The sequence below is a fragment of the Helianthus annuus genome, chromosome 9, assembly GCF_002127325.2.
Source record: "Helianthus annuus cultivar XRQ/B chromosome 9, HanXRQr2.0-SUNRISE, whole genome shotgun sequence".
In the NCBI taxonomy this organism is placed as follows: Eukaryota; Viridiplantae; Streptophyta; class Magnoliopsida; order Asterales; family Asteraceae; genus Helianthus; species Helianthus annuus.
Window position 1 is genome coordinate 185,011,579 of NC_035441.2, and position 24,764 is coordinate 185,036,342.

Below are 24,764 nucleotides of genomic sequence, written 5' to 3' on the forward strand. Positions count from 1 at the left end.
GAGGAGAGAGAGCATGAAACAATACGATTTTGGAGAGAGAAATAGAGGGTGGAGAATGGTAAGGGTCGAGTGAGGATGTGCGAGCGGATTTGGTGGAGGACTCGCATGTTTGGACATTTTTGGATTAGTGATAAGAGTCCTTGTTCTTGTTGTTCCTCCGGATCTTCTTCTTTTTGGTAGGGAATGTTTAGATGGTGATAAAGTGTGAAGAATGTGGTGGTTAGGTATTTAATTATGGATGATGGGTTACAATGTCGTTGAAAGTGGTGGTGGAGGTGATGGTGGTGGTTAAGCATAGGGGCGCGTAGGAAAAAAAAGTTATAAACCATAGGGACGCAAACTGATATGAAATAAGGGTAATATAATAATTTTAATGTCTAAGATTAACGACGTGTTCTTCAGTGACTCAAAGTGTACTACTTTTCAAACAATAGGGATGCAGATTTCCATTTTTCCAAAAGGACTCAAGTAGATTTTTGTCCCAAACCACAAGAACGCAAATTACACTTTACTCTAAATATTTTTTTTATCAACTTCTTACACATAAATTCCACTTACCTTTCACTTGCACTTTAAAAGCACACCACTTTTATATACCATTAATATACTATGTGTCAATATGGGGCTAGCTCATTTGTTAGAGTCTTTTGCATTTTAGTAAGAGATATTAGGTTTAATCTCAAGCAAAAAGTAGATTATGATTTATTTTATGTAATTTAGAAGTATGTAAGATTTACAATTAAAAAAAACGCTAGGTAATAGTTGGATTTTAGTTTGATTATAGCCTACATGAAATTATAAATTAATTGAAATGTAGTAGACATGCTATATTACGTGATGGTTATGGTTCATCAGTCCCAAACAACTTAAACCTCAAACCATAATTACGCATACTAGTTATCTTTTTGAGTAAATGGCTAAAATGATCCCTAAGGTTTGATTACTTTTGGCACTTTAGTCCAAAACTCAAATCTTTTAAATCTAGGTCCCTGTGGTTTCAATTTTGTTACCAATTTCATCCAAAAGCAAAATCTAGTTAGTTTTTTCAGTTAACATCAAGTTTTTTTTTTTTTTTTTTTTTTTTTGTATTTTTCCTCTTTTTAATGAAGGGCAAAATGGTCAGATTTTTTTTAATTTATTATAATAAAACGTTAAAAGACCATTTGCCCTTTATTAAAAGAGAGGGAAAAAATTTGGATGTTAACTGAAAAATCTAACCATATTTTGATTTTGGATGAAAATGACAACAAAATTGAAATCACAGGGACCCAGATTCAAAAGATTTGAGTTTTTGGACTAAAGTAACAAAAGTTACCAAACCTCATAGACCATTTTGGCTGTTTATTCTATCTTTTTATAAAACAAAGACGACATTTAAACTCAAAACGGTAAACTTAACTAATTCCATTAAATGAATCATTAGTTAATTGTTGATTCCGTGCAATCCAACTCCATTCGAACATGATCTTCTCTTAATCCTTAGTCTCTTGCATGTTTCTGTAAACATCCTGCAATTAACAATTCCTTTTCCATTAGAATATATTTACTTTTAAACTATGTATGATTATAACAATAACATATTACTAATATTATCATCAAGTCGATGATGTATCCACTATACATTCCAAGATGAGAAACCTTGTTCACACTTTTTTTTACCATGAGAATCCCCTTAGGTGAAATGCATGGTTATTCGAAAACTACCAACGTCCGGACAAATTTGTCACTTTCGTCACATTTTCATCTAGATTTCTCCATAATTTGGGACACCAAAAGAATTCATCTATAATACTTGAAAGCAAGAACAATGGTGACTTGACATTAAAGCCACTATCAAACCTCTATAATGCTTTGAAAACCAAACCAAATATAGAAGGGACAGCGACGAGATAAAGGCGTCTACGTTGTTATAGATTAGAAATCTATAGGTCGAATCTTCACCTTTTAAATTAGAGTTCTTGATGTAATTTGATCTTGATTTCTAAGCCGTTTGTTCTTTTATAACGTCTTGATAGCTATGTTTAATGAAAGTTTTTTCACCGTCGTCCAATCTATATGTTCACATAGAAGCAAGGCTAGCTAACTAATGATATGGTTTCAAAACTTTAACTAAAGTAAGCAAAAATTGATTATAACTCTTAATGTTGAAATAACATATCATTTTATTGTAGGGTTGGTTTAGTGACGAAACTAAAAGTTATTGGGCAGTGATATTATCATAAAGTTTTATTCCCTACCGACTACAACAACAGCTATAACAAGAAGGTTTAACATATGTATCTCGTAAAAGCACTTAGATTTAATAAAGAAAATTCTGACAAATTCCGGTGCCCAAAAGGTCATCAAAACCCTTTGGTTCTGTCCCTCGGTTGAAATAAAAATCCAAAAATAGTGAAATAGATCTAAAGTGGTACTAAATCCATTGATTAAGGATTTGAACGGCTGGAATGTTTGTAAAGTGGGATCGGGACTTATGGGAGTTGAGGGCAAAGGATGAGAACAAAACAAAGGACAATTATTAATTCAAAAAGAATATAATAAAGTGTGAAACTTACAGCCAAGGGACGTCCCCTACAAGCATCCAGTCCCCATCTTTGTCTTCATATATTGCTATGTATTCACAACTCTCGCTTTCTGCCTTCATTGCTTCACCTACATCATTCATTGTTCCTTTATCAAATAATTATTATGTTATTGTTATATATAACTACCTTTTTTATACTGTTATAAACATTATAAACTACCTATCTTTGCATGTAAATTGTTTGTTTCCTTGTGCAAATTAACACAATATAAGGACTTAGCATAGGATGTGTCCGTTAGTAGTCCTTTGGTGAAAGTAAGACATGTCGGTGAAGGTCCATGGGAAAAGGGGCGTGGGTAAAAACTTAATCGAATTATCACCAACGACAAGCATAATCAACATTGATTGATCACCGACAACAAGTAACCAATGTCAGTCACTAATGGATTAGCGACGAGGGATTCACCAACACATTACCGGGACAGTCTTATGTCACTTGTACAAGAGGCATGAACTTTTGTACCGTAGGGTTGTTCATAAAAATCTCGGCCCACTTAAAAAAATCACTTTAAATTGGCTTGGTTTGTAAACGATACAAGCCAAAGAAAAGGTAAGCTCCTCACTCATTTGGGTCATCTAACAAAAGCCTAAGTTTTAATATATGTAAATTATAACCCAAATTATAGCATATCACTAGGCTCAATCATCCCAACATTAATTTTGTTTATATATGTGCGAGTACAGATTTTAAAAAAAATTAACGAGTTGCCTTCGGCTTTTTTTAATGAGTTGATATCAAACTCAACATCTCAGCACATTAAGATAAACGCGCCAAGTCGCGTTGGCTCGTTTAACCTTGAACCCTAGTTTGATGTGGCTCGGCTCAACATGGTTTACAACACTACATAACAACCCTAATATCTATTATTAAAAAAAACATTTAGGAACAATATAAATTAGCAAACTTTAACGGTATTGTTTTCAAATGCTCATTTAGTTCAGTGAATTTAACTATTTATCATCAAACCATTGTTAAAAAAGATAAACTATATATTTAGGAAGAAACATTTTATAACCATGGCCCACTTAGGTTAGCATTTTGCATAAAATAACAGTGCTCATATTTTCTTTGCTTTTTAGTTGTCTTTTGAATAAATGTTTTTCACTTTAACAAAAGAGAATTGAACAACATGTTACATACCAATTCCATAACAACCAAAGAGGTTCTCAAGAGCCATGCCAAGTTCCGAATACCCTTTCAAACAACTCAAATCAACTTTTCGAAGAATCGGTACACCATCCATGCTCACTTTCACGTACATTTTTTGTGTCGCCTCGCCCATACTCTTCTTCTGCCTATACAAACACACCGGCGGCCACCCGACCACCATATCCATATCCTTCTTCTCCTCTCCACCACAAACATCCGCCTCTCGCCCACCCAAAACCACCCTCTTCTTCTCACTGCTGCCTCCGGGTAGCCCCAACCTAAGTTCAGTAATCTCAAGCCCTAGCCCTTGAGGTCCCATACTTTTTTATTTTCAAAGAAACAAGTAGAATAACACTGATCTAATTGTTGTCTGTGGGTGGTGCTTATGTATAAAAACGACATGGAAAGAGCAACGAGGGGTCAATGATGTTAGTGGTCGGTCACATGAAGGCGAGTGTGGGGGTGCACTTTGCAACCAACAACACATTTACACTAATTAAAAGCCGGCAGATTATAATAAATATACATATTTGGGAGATATAGCGTAGGGTTTTATGTTGATTTTTCTTGATATTTGGTGGATTTGATTTGTGGCCGTTGGATCAATGTGGGTTTGTGGAGACAAACCATGTGATCTCTGCCTTCTTAAACACGAAGCTGTTTCTCTGACCAAATTATACCATTTATTCACCCAATCATATACTAAGTAATTAATTATTTAATACTAATACACCAAGTTACCATCTTTGATTTAAGTTGCATGAATTGTTATTATACCCATGGTTGTAAAAGTCCCGTCTAGGCTCCGAGTACTCGCTACAAGGTAGGCTGCCGAGGCACGAGTACTCTTCTCCCAGGCCAATTACTCCCCGAGTAATCCCCGCCTAAGCCGAGTACTTCCCGAGTACTCCCGAATCCGACTAGGGAGCGCCTAGCGACTTTTGCAACCATGATTATACCCTCATAAAGAAGCAACTTTTTGTTGCATCAGCACTTGTACATTTAGCTTTGGGTGGTTTTCAAAAAAATTTGACTACCAAACAAAGAAGCTAAACAGAACGGTTCACCAATGTCTCCTTCTTCCCCAAAACACATCATCTCTTCTTCCTCCCAAAACTGTCAACACAAAGAAGCTAGGCCGAGAGGTAAGACAGAGAATCGCGGTGGTTCGGCGACGGTGGTTCCACCACGGTGATATTCGGGGCCACCTTGAAACCCTAAGTCGAACCTAAACAGAACGGTTCAGACCATCGTCCTCTCCGGTTACACCGTTTTCTTCTCCGGCCAGACCATTATTATACCATATGACAACAGCGGTGGCTAGGGTTTCACCAGAAAACACCACGGGAACCAACGATGGTGAAGCTTTGCGAACGGAGGCTGTAGAGGAAAATGAACAGAGCGTTGTCAGTTGGGTAAATCGCAATCAATCAACACGAGGTCATCCATTTATCACTTTATATCATTCCGATCAGATTTCAGGCAAGCCCCTTTGGGCTTGCAAGTTTCGCTCCTCTTTAGATCTAACAACTAACTTCTGTTGGATTCGACTTTCATACAATGGTTCTTCTAAATTCTGACAACCTTTAGATGTCGAATGGTTTTGTGAGAAGATGTTGAGCAGCAAATGACAGTGGTGATAGGTGTGTTGGGTTTATAATATTCAACTCAAGAAAGGTGTCATATAGGGCTATTTAGTCGACTTAAACTTCCGGCGACCAAACATAGAATTGCACACTTGCTGTTTGGTTTTGTGCGTTTTATTCTTTTTGTCGTGCGTCACAGCTACGTGTCCAGACCCCTTTTATTTTTACCCTTGATTATAAAACCATGCTAATCCTTTTATTTTTTTTCTTTACATTTCATAGGCTATCAACTGAGATTTTGGAGAATATCCACTACCAATCTCAAGTAAAAGCAAAGGTATGTCCTTAATTAGTTAGTTTTAATTATGTATAAATTTAATTACCATTTTCTATTGTTTGTTCTGTTTGCTATATGGAGTCAATTCATCCATTTACGGCTGTTTCTCAATTTGACATTCCATGAGTTTGAGTTTGTATTTCAACTTGGGGGAGGCATACCTGAAGGGTTTAACATGTGGTAATCATAGGATGAGACATAAAAGGAGGCATGTGTGAGCATGTGTTGATGTATAATATACCATGCTTAGGCATGTCACATGTAATGTATAACATGAAAGTCGATTGTGTTGCTGAATGCATATCTTAGTTATTAATGTTTGACAAACTAATCATTTGTGTGCCTAGAATTCTATCTTTTTACTTAAGTTCAACTAGAATTAGTAACCACCGCAATGCGGCGGGGTCTTACATATGTATCACAGATCTAAAATAATAGCAAATCTGATTTGGATCAAGTTTACCACCAATTTCACCAAATGAAAATTACATGAATAGTCCGAATGAAAATAGATAATGTTGATTATTTGATTTCTATTATCCACTTACACACACGGAATGAAATTCATGCTATGGCGAGATTGTTATTGATGTGGTTTAGGTTGGTAACAAAATGTGGAGCTATTGTTGAAGCCATTGAATCTGCGCCCAGTCGAAGCAAAAACAAGTAGTCACATTTCCGAGTGACGAGTGATGCAGGTCAGTGGTATTACTTTTGTTATCATGCTAAGATCTAGCGCGTTACACGTGTAATATGCACATTGGTTAAGTGTTGGTCATATATACAAGTTGTACCCGCCGCATTGCGGCGGGCACTAATTCTAGTTGTTATAAATTAATATATCTTGTCAATCATGCGGTATAGAAACTGTCTTGTGGCAGTTATTGTAGTTACGAGGTAGCTTAGTGTAAAATTTTGAAACGGCATAAGAGGAGTACAGATTTTATGTGTTTTTTGGTTTGGTATTTCACTTGATAGAGGCTTATACCTTTTAAAGGAGAGGTCTCATGTTCAATCCTGGGTAAAAACATTGTCATTAAAAAACAGAAGTCAGATGTCACAAATACACAAGTCATATGTGATCCTATGTAATTAGAGCTGTAAACGAATCGAACGAACACGAACAATGCCTTGTTCGTGTTCGTTCATTAAGGAAATAAATGTGTTCACGAACGGTTCATGAACACTTCCCGAACGAGATTTTATGTCCGTGTTCGATCATTAACGAAATGACCGTGTTCACGAACGGTTCACGAACACAAACAAATTTGACGAACGCGACGAAGGATAAGGGTGGATGGCCCATTGAGTAGCACTAGAACTTGAATCCCTTATTGTGGAACAGAGGTTGATCGTATTGGTCGATGTAAATAATGAGAAAGGAAAGTGAAATGGTGCATAAACAAGGTGAAATAGGGGTTCGTGGTTTGATTGTTAGGGTAATAAAATAATTAAAAGTTTAATAATATAAAAAGTATAGATAAAATATGTGAAAGTACAAAGATCTTTAATTAAAACACAAACATACGAATATAAACGAACGCAAATGAACGAATGTTCACGAACACGTTCACGAACAATTTACCGAACGTTCACGAACACAGTTGAACGAACGACACCTATGTTCATGTTCGTTCATTTAACTAATCAAACGAAATTTCTTGTTCATGTTCGTTTGTTTATTAAACGAACAAATATAAACGAACTTCCCGCCGAACGGTTCACGAACGGTTCACTGAACGTTCGGTTCGTTTACAACCCTAGATGTAATAGAGTAGTAGTGTTATTTGTAATATGTGATCGCTTTGTGTACTTTGGGTCTTAACTACTTGTTGGCCCAGTTTTTATATTTATATAGATGTGGATCGCTAAAAAAATACACAAGTCAAGTTCAAATTATATTTTGTTTATGTTTGTCCGTGCCAATATTCAAATTGTTGTAATATTAATTAAATTGTTTATAGATTCTACACAGGGCCGACTCTATAGGATTGGCAACCTAAGCACGGGCCTAGGGTCATCAAAAAGTAAGAGCCTCCAAATTTTTTGAGAGTTTTATATATACTATATGCATGTATTAGAACCAAATAAATATGTTTATTTCAAAACTAAACTGATTTTTCAGTCAAGTTTCAAAACTCATTTCGCTTTGATTTCCAACTATTACAACACAACAACCATCGACCTAATAATCAATATTTAGCGGCCTAAAGCCCCTAAATACAGTCGGAATCATCGTTCTCACTTCCCATCGCAACCTGCTTTCAATTTCTAGGCTATCGGATATCATTAGACGAAAACAGTAAGGGCAATCACCCACTGTCTCGGGATTGGAGGAGAGTTTATCGGCGAAATTAGGGGCCCTACTTCATAGTTCGCTTAGGGTCTCCAAAAACGTAGAAACGGCCCTGATTCTACAACTTCGCCAAAAACTTGTGGCTTTTGTTGCAACTCCGAAAGTATGTTATGGTTTATGCGAGTGAAGCCACTTGCCATTATTTATTTACTTTCTTTTTCCTTGTCATTCTCTACCATCGTGATTTCGTGAACTTTTCTCAATCATTTGTACGTGTGTATCCTTTTCATCATAAAAATTTCTTGATAAATACCATTATTTCGGTTGTTTAGATAAAATATATTTTTTTTCGTTTGTAACGACCTAAGAAAAAAAAATCATAATTTTTAATTTCCATTTTTTACAATATAGTTGCAATGGGTTGAGTTCATCTCAGAATTCTAAATAACTACAAAACTTTCAGAACTCCTAATAAACAATTATTTTATATATAAGTTTTTGTATTTAGGATCTTTTTATCATCTATTATATGTATTTCTTTGATTACATACATGTTAAAAGCAGTTTACATATGTTTAATTGCCAAAATTATATATATGTGTCATAACTAATTACATATATGTAAAAAAACTAGTTTACATATGTGTAATTATAAAATTACATAAAAATGATAAAATTACTCTTAGCATTTATGTAATCGTAAAAATACACATAATAAATGATAAAATTATCCTAAACATAAAAATATATAAATAAAAAAATTGTTTATTTGGAGTTCTGCGGGTTCTGTAAATATTTATGGTTCTAAAATGATGCTGGCCCTAGTTGCGATATTGATTTTCACTTTCTCTTTTTAATTTTCTTTTACTGTTTTAAGGGTGTTTACTAACTATTTTTTAAATATAATCATTCAATAAAACAATTTAAATTATTCATAAAAGTTAATCCCTTTATTTTTTTAGAATTTAATGTTTACCTTAGTGAAATAATACTAACTAATTTTTTTTAACGGCCAACAGAATCAATACCGAGCACTCTCGGGGCACCCACTGGACCAAACGGAGTACTCCGAGAGTAACCCGAGTCCACCACCAATTACGGGGAAAACCCGATAACCCACCCGGCCGTAGGCAGGACGGTGAAATTACCAGTAAAACCCGTTTGGCTCAAGAATCGAACCCAGGTTTCCCTGGGTCTCCTATCATTACCCACCAATGTCTCACTTTGCACCAAGTGAGAATTAAACTTGCATCTCTCAAAAGAAATGCAAGCCTGTCACCACTTGATATAAAGATCATTGGTGAAATAATACTAACTAATAAGATTATTTATTTCTACTGATTACTACCTAATAAATGAACACAAAGTTAAAGACATGTCATCACCATATTCCATATCACTAATTTTTTTTAATAGCAATATCACTATTTTTTTACCGTCCAAATTTCTCCATGACATCTAAATAAAAAAATGTTTTATAAAATAAGAAAAAGTATCTTAATCCTATTATTATTATTATTATTATTATTATTATTATTATTATTATTATTATTATTATTATTATTATTATTATTATTATTATTATTATCTTTTTACTCGACATGATAAATTAACTGTTAGTTATGAAAATGTTTTATTCGTCATATCTAAACTATTAACTTAGATTATAATTTTATAATAACTGAACTATTAATTAAATCCGTATAACAATTATTAATAAGAATAACAAATCTATTTTGTGACATACCAATAAAATTATTTTCATTTACTTTAAATAAATGTTATATTTAAAAGATACATAGCAATAAAAACAATATTATTTATATACATTATTATATGTAATATGATACATAATTTCAGTCATACGGGGAATATATATATTTAGGTAATACATATTTTTCAATATTCAACTCATGTAATACACGGACTACTATGGTATCTTGGTGCTATTAATTAACATTGGGCGGTTTTGTGATAAATTCAAGTTAATTGTGTGACTTGTCATATAGTAATTAAAATACGTCATTTATATGATTTTTTACAGATTATATAATTATATCGTTTTTATTGTACAGCCCCATGTGATACACATATTTATAACCTAGTAAATAATAATCAAATATTTTAATTATTTCTATAAAGTTATACCATAGACATTCTAGTTGAATAATAATTAAGTGCAACGTGGAAGAGGTGTGACACAAATTACAAAACACAATGATTCACTAGAAGAAAAAAAAAAGACAAATGAAGCTGTCATTTACGTACAACTCAACAAGTATGCTTTGTCTTGTGGCTTATGATGTATTCAAATTCGACATCTTCCAGAGAACAAAATGGAAAAAGAAAAAGAAATCGTATTCATGAATAATGACGGTCGGTTGTTGATCCAAATAATTCGTACGCGTGTCATATAATTGCTATAAGCAATACTCATATTTATGTGTTACATATGTATTATACTCTCCACTCTCATCAACTTCAATTTTCCTTTTCAAATACTCACTCGGTAAAATACATGAAATGAAATAATAAAACATGAAATACATGAAATGGAGGTATAAACTTTAGAAATACATGAAAATATAGATGGTTTGGTTCGGTTAACCGATAGTAAAAAAAACTGATAGCCGACTTTCGTTAATTCAGTTTTAATTCATTTCGGTTCGGTTTGATTTCAGTTAACGATTCAGTTATTGCACATCCCTTGGTCTTGTTAAAAGGGTTGCTGGTTTTTTGTATATAATTCCAAATTTAAAGACTAACCGACACTTAAGAATACATGGTGATGTACTTGATGATATTTGAGACTTATAACTTATAAGTATACAACTTTTACAAATTCCAACTAGTTAAAATGTTACAACCCTGCTGGGTCAAAATTCTGTTTACCGCTTCTTTTATTTCACTCCTTTACATGCATTTCTAATCTAGTAAATGTTACCCAAATCGGTTAATAAACGACGAGTTTTATCAATCGCTTCAACTCGTGGGGTAAAAATGTCATTTCAATTTTCCACCTCCCAAACTAAATCCTACCATTGTGGCTTGGGCCATTACCGTAGGACCATAAAGGTGGGCTTAGCCACGTGAAAGTCACGTGATTTCATATGTCTGCACGTGGACCCTCTCTTGTAGGCCCAAAGTAGATAACCCAGGCCCAAATACTGTTCACCATTTTTCTGTTTACTAATAAAATGATGTTCACTTTTACGATAAAGTTGGATATGTTGTTTTCTATTTTCCAAACATGAGGTTAATATTCATTCTTAGATCTGATGTAATTATTCATTCATTATCTTTTCTACTGAAGTTCTCATTTAATATTTTGATGGTCCAAATTTCTTTGTATCATAAAGTCAGTTGTTATGCAATTAACTAATTATTTATTATCTTTTATCAAGTGGGTTTGGATACCGTGAATTGTATCTCCTATCTTTTTAATCCTCAAAATATATACCACCATGGTTTGCATAAAGGGCGTGTAGCGGTGGTTTCATAATCTTACTTGGTAATCCATGACTCAAACCACCATCCCATACCCCATATCCTAAGGGTACCTGGGGCACCCCAAGATGGCTTCATAGGTTTCACGAGTTCCAGAGGAACGGTGCTGCAAGTTCGATGAGATGGGATAGCGGGTTTAAACATTTGCATGGTCCATGGTTTAGGAAGACAAGATTGCCCCCACGTTATATCCCGCTCACGCTTCGTATTTAATGATTCCACAGTCATTTAAACTAAATACGCAATTGTGTTTTTTAAGTATCTTTTGTTCTAAATTCATTGGACCATCAAGAAGACATGCATAAAAGATGTTAGTAGAGATTAGTATGGTAAGGTGGATGTTTGGACATATAAGGTTAGACCAGATAAGAAATGCGATTTTGACGGAAAGGTTAAGTGTGACTAACATATCAGATAAGATAAAGAAGAGAAAATTAAGATGGTTTTGGCAAGTGAAGAAGAGGCAGATTGCGGAGCCAATTAGAAGGGGAGGAGGAGTAGAGTCAGACCCAAATTGACTCTGGATGAGTGGATTAGATAGAATTTAATAGTGTTGCACCTGCACCTCTCTGAGGACATGATCCAAGGTAGGTCCGTTGAGATGTAGAGTTAAGGTTAAAAACTTTAGGGTAAGGTATAGATGTGTCTTGGCATTTTTTTAGAGGTTTAGATTTTCCTATACTATAAGTGATATTTGAGTGTAATCGTCTTTCTGTATATATGTGTATCCATTGTTTTATGATGTTATATATGTCTCGCTTTTACTATGTTACGCTTTCACCATTATATTTCTAGTGTTATTGGTTGTGGAGCTGATGGGTCTCGCTAGAAATAGTACTCTTTCTATTGCATCGTACTGGCGTGAGTTAAGAGGTAGCCGCTAGCAAACAAGAAATAAGAAAACATAACCACTCCCTTGCCCTCACCCTGGCCCTTCAATTGCATTGTACCAGCGTAAGTTGAGACAACAAAACCACCGACCCTCGTGCAATCGCCCCCCATCGTCCATCTACGCCCTGCCCCTCCTTGGCTCCTTTGTTGCTCACTGCTTATACTTCCACTTTAATTTACAAGTTTTTTCCACTATCTATTCATTGGTTTCATTACGTCCATAAGGCAAAAAGCACTAAGCCACAATATTGAGACAAAATAGTCATAATCTAAAGAGTCATTTTACAACAATTTGAAATGATTCTATTCTGTTCCAGCAATTTCTAGCGTCTTTGTTCACGTGTTATTTCAAATATTATATTCCACAAATGCCCTTGTAACATTGTATGTTACATACAAAAAAATATATATTTTATTATCATTCCTACACGTAAACCTTGAAGTCGAGAGAATCATAGTGTCTGTCACATCTAACATACTTTCATGTAAATTACTTCAAAACACATGTATTCAACATGAACATTGGAGACAATGGTGGTCCATGGGCCGATGGTGGGCCTACGAAGATACGTAATGCACAAAAACCAAATTAGCGTTCCGTAAGACTCTAAACAAAACCATGGGCCGAAACACTATGGGCCCTACATCGGTCAGCCTGGTTGTCATTAATTAAGTGGGCCCAAAGTTGGTGTATGGATGGTATCTATAGAACGTGTGCATACATTTGTCCATGGATACAGATATCATATATATGGATAAAAGGGCTGCCATGTGGATACGAAAATGGGCCTTTGCTGTACAATAATTCATCTGTTATCTCTTTTGAATTTAAATTAACCCATAGAGTAAAATGCTAAAATGGTCTTTATTTCTTATTCTTAAGTCACTTTAGTCTAAAAATAAAATCTTTTGTATTTGGTCCCTTAGATTTTATTTTTGTTGTCATTTCTATCCAATTTGGAAACCGGGTTAGAAGTTTTTGCCCTTTTTTCGTTTTCTTCATTCAAATGAAGAGTATAATCGTCATTTTATGCCTGAACTCCATCAGTAATTCCATCATTAAATGAGAAAAAGACAAAAATGGTAGAAATTTCTAGCCTAATTTGCCAATTCGATGAAAACGACAACAAAAATGAAACCATAGGGACCCAGATACAAAAAGTTTAATTTTTGGACTGAAGTGACAAAAGTTACATAAACTCAAGGACCATTTTGGCATTTTACTCTAATTCATATATTGCGAGTTTGCAACACTATGTTTTGAGGATTAAACAAGATAACTGGCCATGTTATTATCTATATATTAAAAAACAAACACAATGAACAGTGATACATATTAGGCTTAGGCTGTGGGGAGTGGGCGTTGGTTGGGGCAGGGGAGGGGGCGGGGACGGGGGCAGGGTGACTTGGCTGACTTTGGTTGGCTGGTTCAATATGGCTGACTTTGGTTGGCTACTTTAACTACAAAAAAATTCACATGCCTGGCCATGCCAAGCTAAGACACGCCACACCACACCCCTCATTTTTCACCTTAACCTTATGGATCCTACTCTCGCCACATGTCGAGCAATGTCCCCAACCCAAGCCTCTCGACTCCCCGCAGCCTTAAGAAGTTGTCGTGTGGCGGTTGGCCCACAAAGAAGTTGCCACGTGACATCTTTTTTTAACTTTTCTGTATGCTATATATTTAAAAAAACAAAAAACTAAATTCGTAACTTTGTTTAATTTTTTCATGCGTTTCGTTGTACATTTTGTTTGTTTATATATGATATCCGAGTTCATGCCAGTATTGTGATGGTACTCTGACAAACCGAACCGATTCCTATCAAATAATTGTTTTGAATCGATGTAGATCACATGTTGATATTCTTTTGGTCATATCACGATTTTATTTTTTTTTCTTTCCTTTTTCAGTTGCTATAACGAGCATCGGTACTGTAATATAACGAGATGAAGCGATACCAATTAAATTCCTATCGCGTAGCATGAAACAGCTACCGGTGCAACGTGCCGGTTTTCATACCACTAGTTACTTTAACAAATACTACTCTAAATATTATTTCTGTTACTTATAAAATAATAAAAAAAAACATGATATATACAATTGCAATAAATGTAAAGTACACTAAAATTAAAATTCGAGTTACAATTATTACGTAAACAATATTACGTTTTCAAGTTCACTGTTAGTTACAACAGTAAAAATTTCATGGTCGAGAGATTTAAGAATAACCATTTTATGAAGCATAAAACAATATCAGCATCATTAAAAAAAACTTAAACACAAGTTAACATCTTTATAAAACATAAAACCAAATTAGTGATTTTATGTTCTATTTTCTTACTTGAGACATGAGTTGTATGGTAATTCAATGTGTGAATCCAAACATTAAACTTAATTCCCTGTGATTCTACAGACAAAACATTTATAAGAATTAGGTAGTGTTTGGTATGCAGCAATGAGAGGTGAAATGGAATGGATGATTATGATGGAATGAAATGTTGAAATGCCAACTTGTTTGTAGCAGTAATAAGATTGAATGCCCAAATTTTCATAGCATTTGTACAAAAATAAATTAAAAGGAAGAAAATAACATCTTGAAGACTCAAGATGTATTATTCTCAACTCTAGTATCTAAATTCTCTCAGAAATCAAAACTACTAAAACACATAAATCTTTTTTTTTTTACTGATGTGGCACTTGTGTGTTGACATTGAATTTTTTGATGATGTGGCAGCTGAGGTGGCATATGAATTGGTTTTTCTTATGAAGTGGCAGTTGAGCGTGGCTTTTTTGATGACGTGGTAGCTGATGTGACACTAGTTGGTGACGTGACAGCTAATGTCAGCAAACTGGGTTTGTTTTGGAGTGCTATCGACTAATAAGTTGAAAATTGGAGTGGTGTGATACAAATCGAAAGTTATGAGTGCTATCGGTCTATTGGTAAAAGTTGAAGTTATTTAAATCAAATATCCCAATGAAATACACGTATTTAGAAGACAACTACAAGTATATATATGTATATGTTTTTGTTTTTCCTAGTCGGTTGTGAGTTGTCCGTGTTGTTCCACCATTGTACCACAAGTGATTAATGGCATTTAATTTATACCTAAAGGGATGTTTTCAACTTTTCTATTTGATAAGAAGGAATTCAATGAGCCATTTTGGGTGCACGTTTTTATGGGGTTTTGGTTTAAAGCACGAGTGCCCTTCAAACTAGGTCAAGTATGGAAAATGCTTTGCACATCAAAGATCGAATTTTTCCCTGCGAAATTACTATATATTATTATTACTATATATTACTAAAAAATTGAAATAAATAGTAATTTTAATATTATAATAATACATAGCTTTTTAAATAATTTTATTATCTTAATATTATAATAATAGTTATTTTCTTTATTTTTTAACTTTAATCATTTTTTTAATTTAATATCAGGGGTTGGGATAAAGCTTGGAGTCAACCGATATCGAACCAGTGCTGGTATCGAAAATACCGGTACGGTCCTGTTCGGTATCTGTACATGAAGGTAAAAACCGGCACTAATACAGAAAACGCCAAAAGTTGGTGCCGAATTGATATTGGAAATCTTTTGGTTCGTGAAATTCAGTGTGGCTACCTGGTACCATTTGCTCATCCCTGATCACGGTTACCATACGAACAACGGTATCATACAACTTTTTTTCTTGATTTTCTTCAACTTTCAATTTTTTTCTTTTTTAGTTTCAGGGGTAGGGATGAGCTTGGTACCAGCCGATACGGAATCGGTACTCATACCGAAAATACCAGTTACGGTACCGGTATATGAAGGTAAAAAACGGTAGTGAACCGGTACCAGGAACGCCAATAGTCGGTACCGAATTGGTACTTAAGATCTTTCGGTTCGGCAAATTTGGTACCGGTACCCAGAACAATTTGCTCATCTCTGACCACGGGTTTCATACGAACAACATCGTTACCATACAATTTTTTTTGTTGATTTTCTTTCGGTTATCTTTTAGTGATTTTTTCTACATTTTATTCTTATTCTTGTCAGCAGTTCTGTTCGCAACACGCTCGTAGTGATTTCAAAACACATGTAAACACAGACTAAATAACAAAAGAAGTTGCGACGAATTTCTTTAAACCTATTTTAATACACACATCCACTTGTTTAGTTGTTACAATAAAGTGATAGTATTTAACATTTATGATTAATATTAGTAATAAAAAATAATTAAGTACAATAAAGATTACTATACATTACAAAATTATCCTCTAATAGTCTAATGTTCTAACTTACAGTAATGAGTCATAATAATCATTTTTTGTCACAAGGTTTCTAGTTTGAAGCACGAGTCGAGCAGTGGGGTCCTTCAAACATGGCTTTTCGAATCATTTTACAGTGATGGATTTAGACCAAAATTTCAGAGGTAAAGTTCGAACTTTTCCTTCTTACCGTACGGACGTCGGGAGCAGGCTGGCGGTGGACTGGCGGAGGGAAGAGTGGTGACAATTAGGGGTGCAAAGAGCCGAGTTGCTCGAGATCGGCTTGAGAAAAAGCTCGAAACGAGCCGAGCCTTATCGAGCTTGAACTTAAAATAAAGCTCGTTTATTTATCGAGCCGGAGCTCGAGCCTGACATTTGAAGCTCTCCGGCTCGTTGAGCACTACCAAGCCCCAATATAATATTAGTTTTTATTAGTATTTAGTAACATTTACCCTTTATTTAAAGATGTCTAGTAAACGAGCCGAGTTGGTCTTATTTAAACTTGTTTACGAACCGAACTCGCGAGCCTAAACGAGTCTATTATTTATATTATATTTATTTAATATATTAACTAAATAGATGATAAACGAGTCAAACTCGAGCTCTCCTAAGTAAATCGAGCTCAAGCTTGAGCCTGGTCGAGATCGGGCTATACTCGGCTCGTTTACACCCCTAGACAATGGAGGTACAGTGTGTGGCCTGCTGTGGTCGTTGTGTTCATGTTCAGTTCTTTTTCCCCTTCAAAAATTGATTCTAACCAATATTTGGGCTTTAATATATCATTTTAATTGGGGCTTTAAACTTAAATATGTAAGTAGTGGGCTTTTAATAAATCTTTGAGATGATAGGAGTGTTAGGATTTTTAAATTTTTGAGGAGTAACATAATTTAATTTCAGAGGTAACATAATACAAAAGAATGTAAAAAAAATATATTGCATGTCGCCGGAAAAGTTGAGTGATAGCACTACCCCTCACAATACACTACACCCAAAATAAGTGATTTCAAAATCTACATCATATCACAGAGATTAGGAACACATTTACTAAACATAAAAGAAACATATAAGTATCACAAATGAATAATCATGATCATACAATCAGTCAAAGAGACTCATGTTTCAGTTTTATGATAGTATGTCTTTATAGAGTGCTAAACTATATTAATTAAATTAAACTAGGATTTAGGACCCATGCTTTGCGGGGGGCTGTTATAACGAATAAAAAAAGTAGACGTAAAAACGTTAAACCACGCATGTTCGTTGTGGCATGTTAACTCAAAAAAAAAAAAGACCGAAATGTAAAACATAGAAAAGAATAACTATGTCGACTTATGACTAGCGCGTTGCGAATGCCCCGTTAAAACCGTAAAAACTATTGTGACCAAAGTGGAAAAGTGTTATGGTTAAAAATGAAAAATTATTTGAACAAATTTCTAAAAGTTGAAAAGTATAAAGGTTAAACATGAACAAATTCTTTTTGACACATTGGTAAAAGTTGAAAAGTATAAGGTTAAAAAGTAAAGAAAAATAAAACTATAAGGTTAAAAAGCAAAGAAAAATAAATAGTGATTTTTGTGAGTCATAAGAAAGTTAGTAAAATATATATAGTTAATTATTAAGAAGAAACACCCGCACCGGAAAATTCAATCAATGTGACACATCAATAAAAAAAAGCAACATGTTGCATAAGATGTTTACTTAATTCACGGCAATAACAAAGTCATCATAATCAGAATTAATGTAACTTAGCAAGTATGAATCATACATAACATTAATTGTTAAAAAATCTAAATTCATCTATACAACTAGTAACGATAAACTTAAATACTATAGTGATTACTAGACGAATCCATACAATATTTATGAGTTAAATGCAATTTTAGTCCCCGTGGTTTGTGCCATTTTGCCAGTTTAGTCCAAAGGTTTCATTTTTAACATGTGGTCCAAAAAGGTTTCACAGTTGCCATTTTAGTCCACTTGGTTAACTTCATCCATTTTTTCCGTTAACGAGAAGGCCAATTTGGTCATTTTGTATGTAATTCTTTTAACTAAAAGGGCAATTCAGCCATATAAAATGACCGAATTGGCCTTCTCGTTAACAGAAAAAATGGATGAAGTTAACCCAGTGGACTAAAATGGCAACTGTGAAACCTTTTTGGACCCACATGTTAAAAATGAAACCTTTGGACTAAACTGGCAAAATGGTCCAAACCACGGGGACTAAAATGGCATTTAACTCATATTTATTTGAAAAAACTTACGACGGTTAGCTTCAACAGGTTGGCCTCTTTGGGAGGGAGTGAAGCCCATTGGTTGCCTTGCAAAGTTGCAATAAGTCAATAACTTAATATTTGGGTTTAAGGCCTATATACATTTGGGCTCAGAGCCTAAGTCTTCTTACATGAAGCCTCCTCTTTTCCTCTCCTGAATTCCATCAACTTCTCTATTAGATACTAGACTCTCGCTATACATATGCTAACTTATTATTCATATATAATATAGATACACACACAAGTGTGTGTTGGGGGGAGGTGGGGTTACTACTTACTAGTATGATACTGACTTGATTGTCGGAGGTGGTTCCAGAGCTATGACTTTGAACCCCTTCTAACATATTATCTCAAATAATTACAGCTCCATCTCAAGTCTAAGCAAGGCTAAATCTGATCCACATGTCTACAGGACTTAGCCCATCAATCGTTGCTCTAACGTTGACATGGTAGGTGGACATTTATCTTCATAGACGATGCATTTCTCTTTCTTTTTCTTTTAAATAGATCCAAAAATAGTGCAAGAATGATTGTCTTCTCTTCAAAAGTTATATTTCCGCATTGACTACTTTTCACCGTTATCTTTCTTTACAAGCTTGTTATTGTGAATATCAATTGTAAAATGGGGAAGAATCTGTGCGGTCATGGTGAGCAACGTCAACATGGAGAAGAGATGTAGGTGTCCGTAAGCCCCGTTGGCGATGCTCTCAAAGTTAGAACATGAAATCTTGTCATTATTAAAAAGTAGGGAGGGTACAATTATATTATGATTGTTTTCTCTTCAAAAGTTATAGTTATCATCGACTACTTTTCACCATTATTTTTTATTTCCTGAGTTTGTTACTAAAATCTTGTTGTATTTTTATTTAATATATAGTTTATTTTCCATTCATCATTTATATCGTTTGAAAGTAAATTTTACATTTCCGAATTGATAAAGATGTTTCGAGTTTCAAAAATACAATATTTGAGATATGAAAATATTTATGTCAATATACAAGGGTATCTTTGATGATGTACATGGTGGTGACCGTACATGCTCATATTCTAGAAGGGGGCCAAACTATGCTTTTCTAGTTTAGGTAGTGTAGGTCGATTAACATATGTCAAAAGATATAAGCTTAGCAAAAGGCCCCAATAACACAATAACCATCTAAAATTAACCTATTAATCAATTAATCTTATAACCCAAATGCAAAATACCCTTTCTAACACTTACAATAATAACGTAATTAACAATTAAGGACCGCATTTTTTAATTGTCGTACAACTTATCTAAAATCCAGAAAATGACCCTACCAATATAAAGAATTATTATGGATGAAATAATACATAGGTTTTAGGGTAAATTGCATTTTACGTTCTTTAAGTTTCAATAAAATTTTAGTCGCTAGCCTTTAACTAACAAATTTATAACGGATGTACTTTATGTTTTAATTTCTCTATATCAGATGTCCTTTATGTTTTAATTTCTTTACAACAGATGTCCTTTATTTTTTGTAATCCTTTTAGGGCGAAAGGACATCGTCTGGAAAGAAATAATAACATAAAGAACATCCGTTGTAATGTCATTAACTAAAAGACAACGCTTGAAATTTTACTAAAACTTAAAGGACATAAAATGCAATTTAACCTTGATTTTACATCACTTTACTACCAAATGTTGGCCTGTTAATCTTACATCTATCTACTATAATAAAAGAAACTAAGTTTTGTACATGTGTCATTCATTGAAGGTATCATAATTATCTTATATTAACAAAATAAATAAATAATAAATTAATATTAAATCTTGTCATACTTTAATAAAATATTATCCTCAAATCTAAATTGTTAAGTTAATATATTTTTAAATAAAAATATCTCTCTTTCCTACTTATCTTATATTAAATATATAAATAATAAATTAGTATTAAATGTTATCCTAATTTATTAAAAATATAACTTTTTTTATTATTTAGTATACAAAATTATATTTATTCAACTCGTGTAAAACGCGGGGTTTTAAAAAATTTAACTTTTATTGTTTACTATACAAAGTTACATTTATATAACCCGTGTAATACACGAAGTTTTAAAAGATATAACTTTTTTTATCATTTGCTATGTAAAATTAGATTTATTCAATACGTGTAATACACGCGATTTTTAAGGATATAATTTTTTTATTATTATTTGGTAGATTTTTCAACCCGACTATACACGGGTTTTTTAAAGATACGACGTTTTTAGTATTTATTACATTTATGTAATATGTGTAATACACATGGTTTTTAAAGATATAACTCATTTTTAAATCTATTCAACACGTGTAATCTACGGGGTTTTTAAGGATGTAATTTTTGTAACGCCCCAAATTTTTATTATTATAAGTTTTGATATAATATTCAGGTATGAAGCCTTAGGATTAAATGGTAACCTTAGACTTTTAATAATAGCATGTTATCTGCCATGTTAGTAAAACTAACTAAGTAAATTAAACAAAGTTTATAAAGAGAAAAAGAAATCAAATTAAAAGATGGGTAATTATTTGACAAACAGTTAAACATAAGGGGCTAAAGGTGAATGTTAGAAGTAAGAATGTTATAAACAAAAACTTGAAGCCAGATTGGGGGGGGGGGGTGGTCGAAAGTTAGGGCAGGAAGAGCAACACCCACCTCTTCAATAGCACAGGGCCGGTTCTTGGGCCGGCTTACCCGTGCCGACGCCCGAGGCCAAAATTTTCATTAGGCCCGAAAAGATTTTAAAAGCTTTTATATATTTATTAAATTATATAATTTAGTATATTCATCCTTTTTTTTATCCAAAAAGTATTGGTGGTGTAGTAGAAAAAATCATCTTATGATAATGTAAAGGTCTCAAGTTCAAGTTTTGGCTCTACTAGTAAAATTTTATTTTTTTTAATTTATTTCCCCTTAACCACAATTTTGGGCCCAATTTTTTTTACGCCCGAGGCCTAAATTTTTTTGAGAGTTTTTCGGGACGGCTCTGCAATAGCAACTAGAAATTCAGCCAATTGAGGATGAATTAGAAGCAAATTCTTGTGCATGTGATGAGATTCATATCTAAGAGTTCTCTACCTAAGGTATGTTGAAATCAATGAATTAATGATCATGTATGAAATAGGTTTTGAGTAAAACTCGAATTTATATGAAGTTAGTATGGATATGTGTTAGAAACTCCATATAGAGCTTGAATTATATTTGAATTCGGCCTAATTGATGATTAAAAGTAAAAACCCATCTAGAATAGAATGGTAGTGGTATGTAACATGAGATTTTGGTATAAATTAGCATAATGATGTTGCATGATGATGTTCTTATAAGATGTTGTTATGTGAAATCGAATTAGGATAAAGGTTGTATGAGATTTTGATTGAAATTGGTGTTCTTGGTGTTGTTGATATGAAATAGCTATGTTATGCACATAATACTTGTACATTATGCCTAATTAGTAGTACGCACACCAAGTGTTTGTTAAAATGCTTGAATGAGGTGAACAAATGATTTTACAAAGTTAAATGGTTAGAATTGAAAGTTTATTGATTGTTAATTTGAAGTAGTAAATAACGGAATGAAAAGAATGACATGAGCTTAAAGTATGTGATTTTGGATTATAGGGATTAAGGAAGAAAGCTCCAGTCATTCCGGATCGCAAACAAACAACGGTAAAGGTAAGTTCCCTCGCTTACAAAAATATTATTAGTATGTATTCATTTGAAATGTTATTAACTTGGAGATGAAATCGTGTAATTGTAATGAGTTAGTGTAAGCCGAAAAATGTTAAGGATATGAGTTGAATGGGTAATGCGCCAAGTTGAGAATTTCATGTTTGAAAGAAGGTTTAAAAAGTCTTATTGTGGTTCGACTAATAATTTGATGTCCTATGAATTTATGATTTAAAATGTTTAATGATTTGGTTGTATGTAGGTAAGGCAACTTGATCGATGGCACTACTTGGATCGAACACACTCATGATGCACGCTTCCGCGAAGATCCTAGTTATGGTTTAAACTTTTGGTTAAATGTTTTTGTTAAAACGGGTCTTTTGTATGTAAGTTAATCCGGTAGTGGTTAGATGTTAAACTTGTAGTTAAAGACTTGGTTAATATTTATGAAATATTTGGGGTATAAACTCTTTTGTAACTATTTTGTTAGTTAATATGAAGTTAAATGCAGAATTTTACTTATAAATTATTCGACCCGATTGGTATTTTGTCTAATGATTTTCGTTAGTCCTTTTCAAAGTTTAAACCTTACAATTTTTTTTATCATTTGGTAGATTTATTCAACCCGTTTATACACGGGTTTTTTAAAGATACGACGATTTTAGTATTTAGTATACAAAATTACATTTATTTAATATGTGTAATACACATGGTTTTTAAAGATATAACTTTTTTTTACTATTTGATATATAAAATTACATTTATTTAACCTATAAAACATGCGAGTTTCATAAAGATATAACTTTTTATTATTTAATATATAAAATTATATTTATTCAACCCGTGTAATATACGGAGTTCTAGCCTAGTATAACTATATAAGTTATATCATATTTTTCATCGTGTGTCGTGTGTCGTGTACCAACTGAACGTAAAAGGTCAACAAAGTGGAGTAATTTACCTAGTAAAATTAAAAAAACGTTCGAGACTTATGAGTATTAACCATTAAAAATATATATATATACAGATATCATTTAAGGGTGTTCAAATATATTTGAATCCAAACTATCGAACATTTCATATACATATTCAGATTTGCATAGTGAAACTAGGTGTCCGAAAATTCAGATATCAGTTTTAAACACCCCTAAGGCGGTGGGGTATGGGGCTTGGGTTGGGGCGTGGGTTGGGGGAAAACGCCCAAGCCACCATCCCGGGTGGGCTTGGGTTGGGGCGTGGCCCTTGGGCTTGGCTTTCAAGCCGGGCGTGGGGCGGGGGAGCAAGCTGACATAGCGGGCTGTGAATGGCCCATTCAAACTAGCCGTTGGGGGCTACTTTAAAAAAAAAATCCTTTATAAATACCTTACCATATTTAACATTTTTCTCACACAACATTAAACACATAAAACACAATCTTGCCATGAGTTCTTCAAGTTATAGTGAATCGTCATCATCATCTGACGATGGTGCGGAAATATTTCTACAAACGATCGCGGCGGTGGTGAAAGCTATCGTGGAAGACGAAGACGATGAGGAAGAGACTCAACAACCTAAACGGAGGAGAAGGTACATCGCTCGTAAAATCGTTCACAAGACATGGTACCGCAGATCCAAAGAAATCAAAGTTTAACAGGGTCCAGATGGCTGCACGTAAAGACGTCGAGCGAGCATTCGATGTTTTGAAGAAAAGGTGGCGAATATGGGGAATGCCTTGTCAACTATGGGACAAGGATCAGATTGGAAATGTGATGTACACATGTATTATTCTTCACAACATGATTTTGGAGGATGAAGGTAGAGTGGTCGTAACCTACTATGATGATGATGACCCCCAACCAGGTAACTTAACAGACGAAGATAAAGCGGAAAATGAATTTTTTTTATAAAGTCAAGAGATATACATCACAACCTTCGATCTGATTTGGTGGAACATGTTTCAACGATTCCTGGGTTCGAAACCGACGAAGAATGATAGTTTTTTTATTTTGATAATTATTTTGTATGTTTATTTTAATAATTATTTTGTATGTTTATGTAGTTTTTGGTTTTATATATATATATATATATATATATATATATATATATATATAGGGTAGGGTTCTAGAGTGAACACTATATTCAGAGTGAACTGTGTGAACTGATCTGAGCCGTTGGTTTGTATCATCTAGATATTTATTACAATGGCATGACGGTAATTATGAATTATTCTTTTCCAAATTAAATTAA

General features: G+C 33.7%; 1 protein-coding gene and 1 long non-coding RNA gene across 2 annotated transcripts; one reads left to right on the forward strand and one right to left on the reverse strand.

Annotated features, from left to right (window-relative positions):
- Positions 1–756: 756 nt before the first annotated feature.
- LOC110880128 (auxin-induced protein AUX22) lies at positions 757–4,099 on the reverse strand. Its single transcript, XM_022128699.2, has 3 exons — positions 3,726–4,099; positions 2,556–2,652; positions 757–1,508 (listed from the first exon to the last, which is right to left on the reverse strand). Exons 1-3 carry the CDS (start codon positions 4,051–4,053, stop codon positions 1,424–1,426), a joined length of 510 nt encoding a protein of 169 aa, XP_021984391.1. The 5' UTR covers positions 4,054–4,099; the 3' UTR covers positions 757–1,423.
- Positions 4,100–21,791: 17,692 nt separating this feature from the next.
- On the forward strand, positions 21,792–23,045 carry LOC110875112. The gene is made up of 3 exons (XR_002556520.1): positions 21,792–21,956; positions 22,491–22,544; positions 22,801–23,045. It is a non-coding gene; the product is annotated as an uncharacterized LOC110875112 (long non-coding RNA).
- Positions 23,046–24,764: the final 1,719 nt, after the last annotated feature.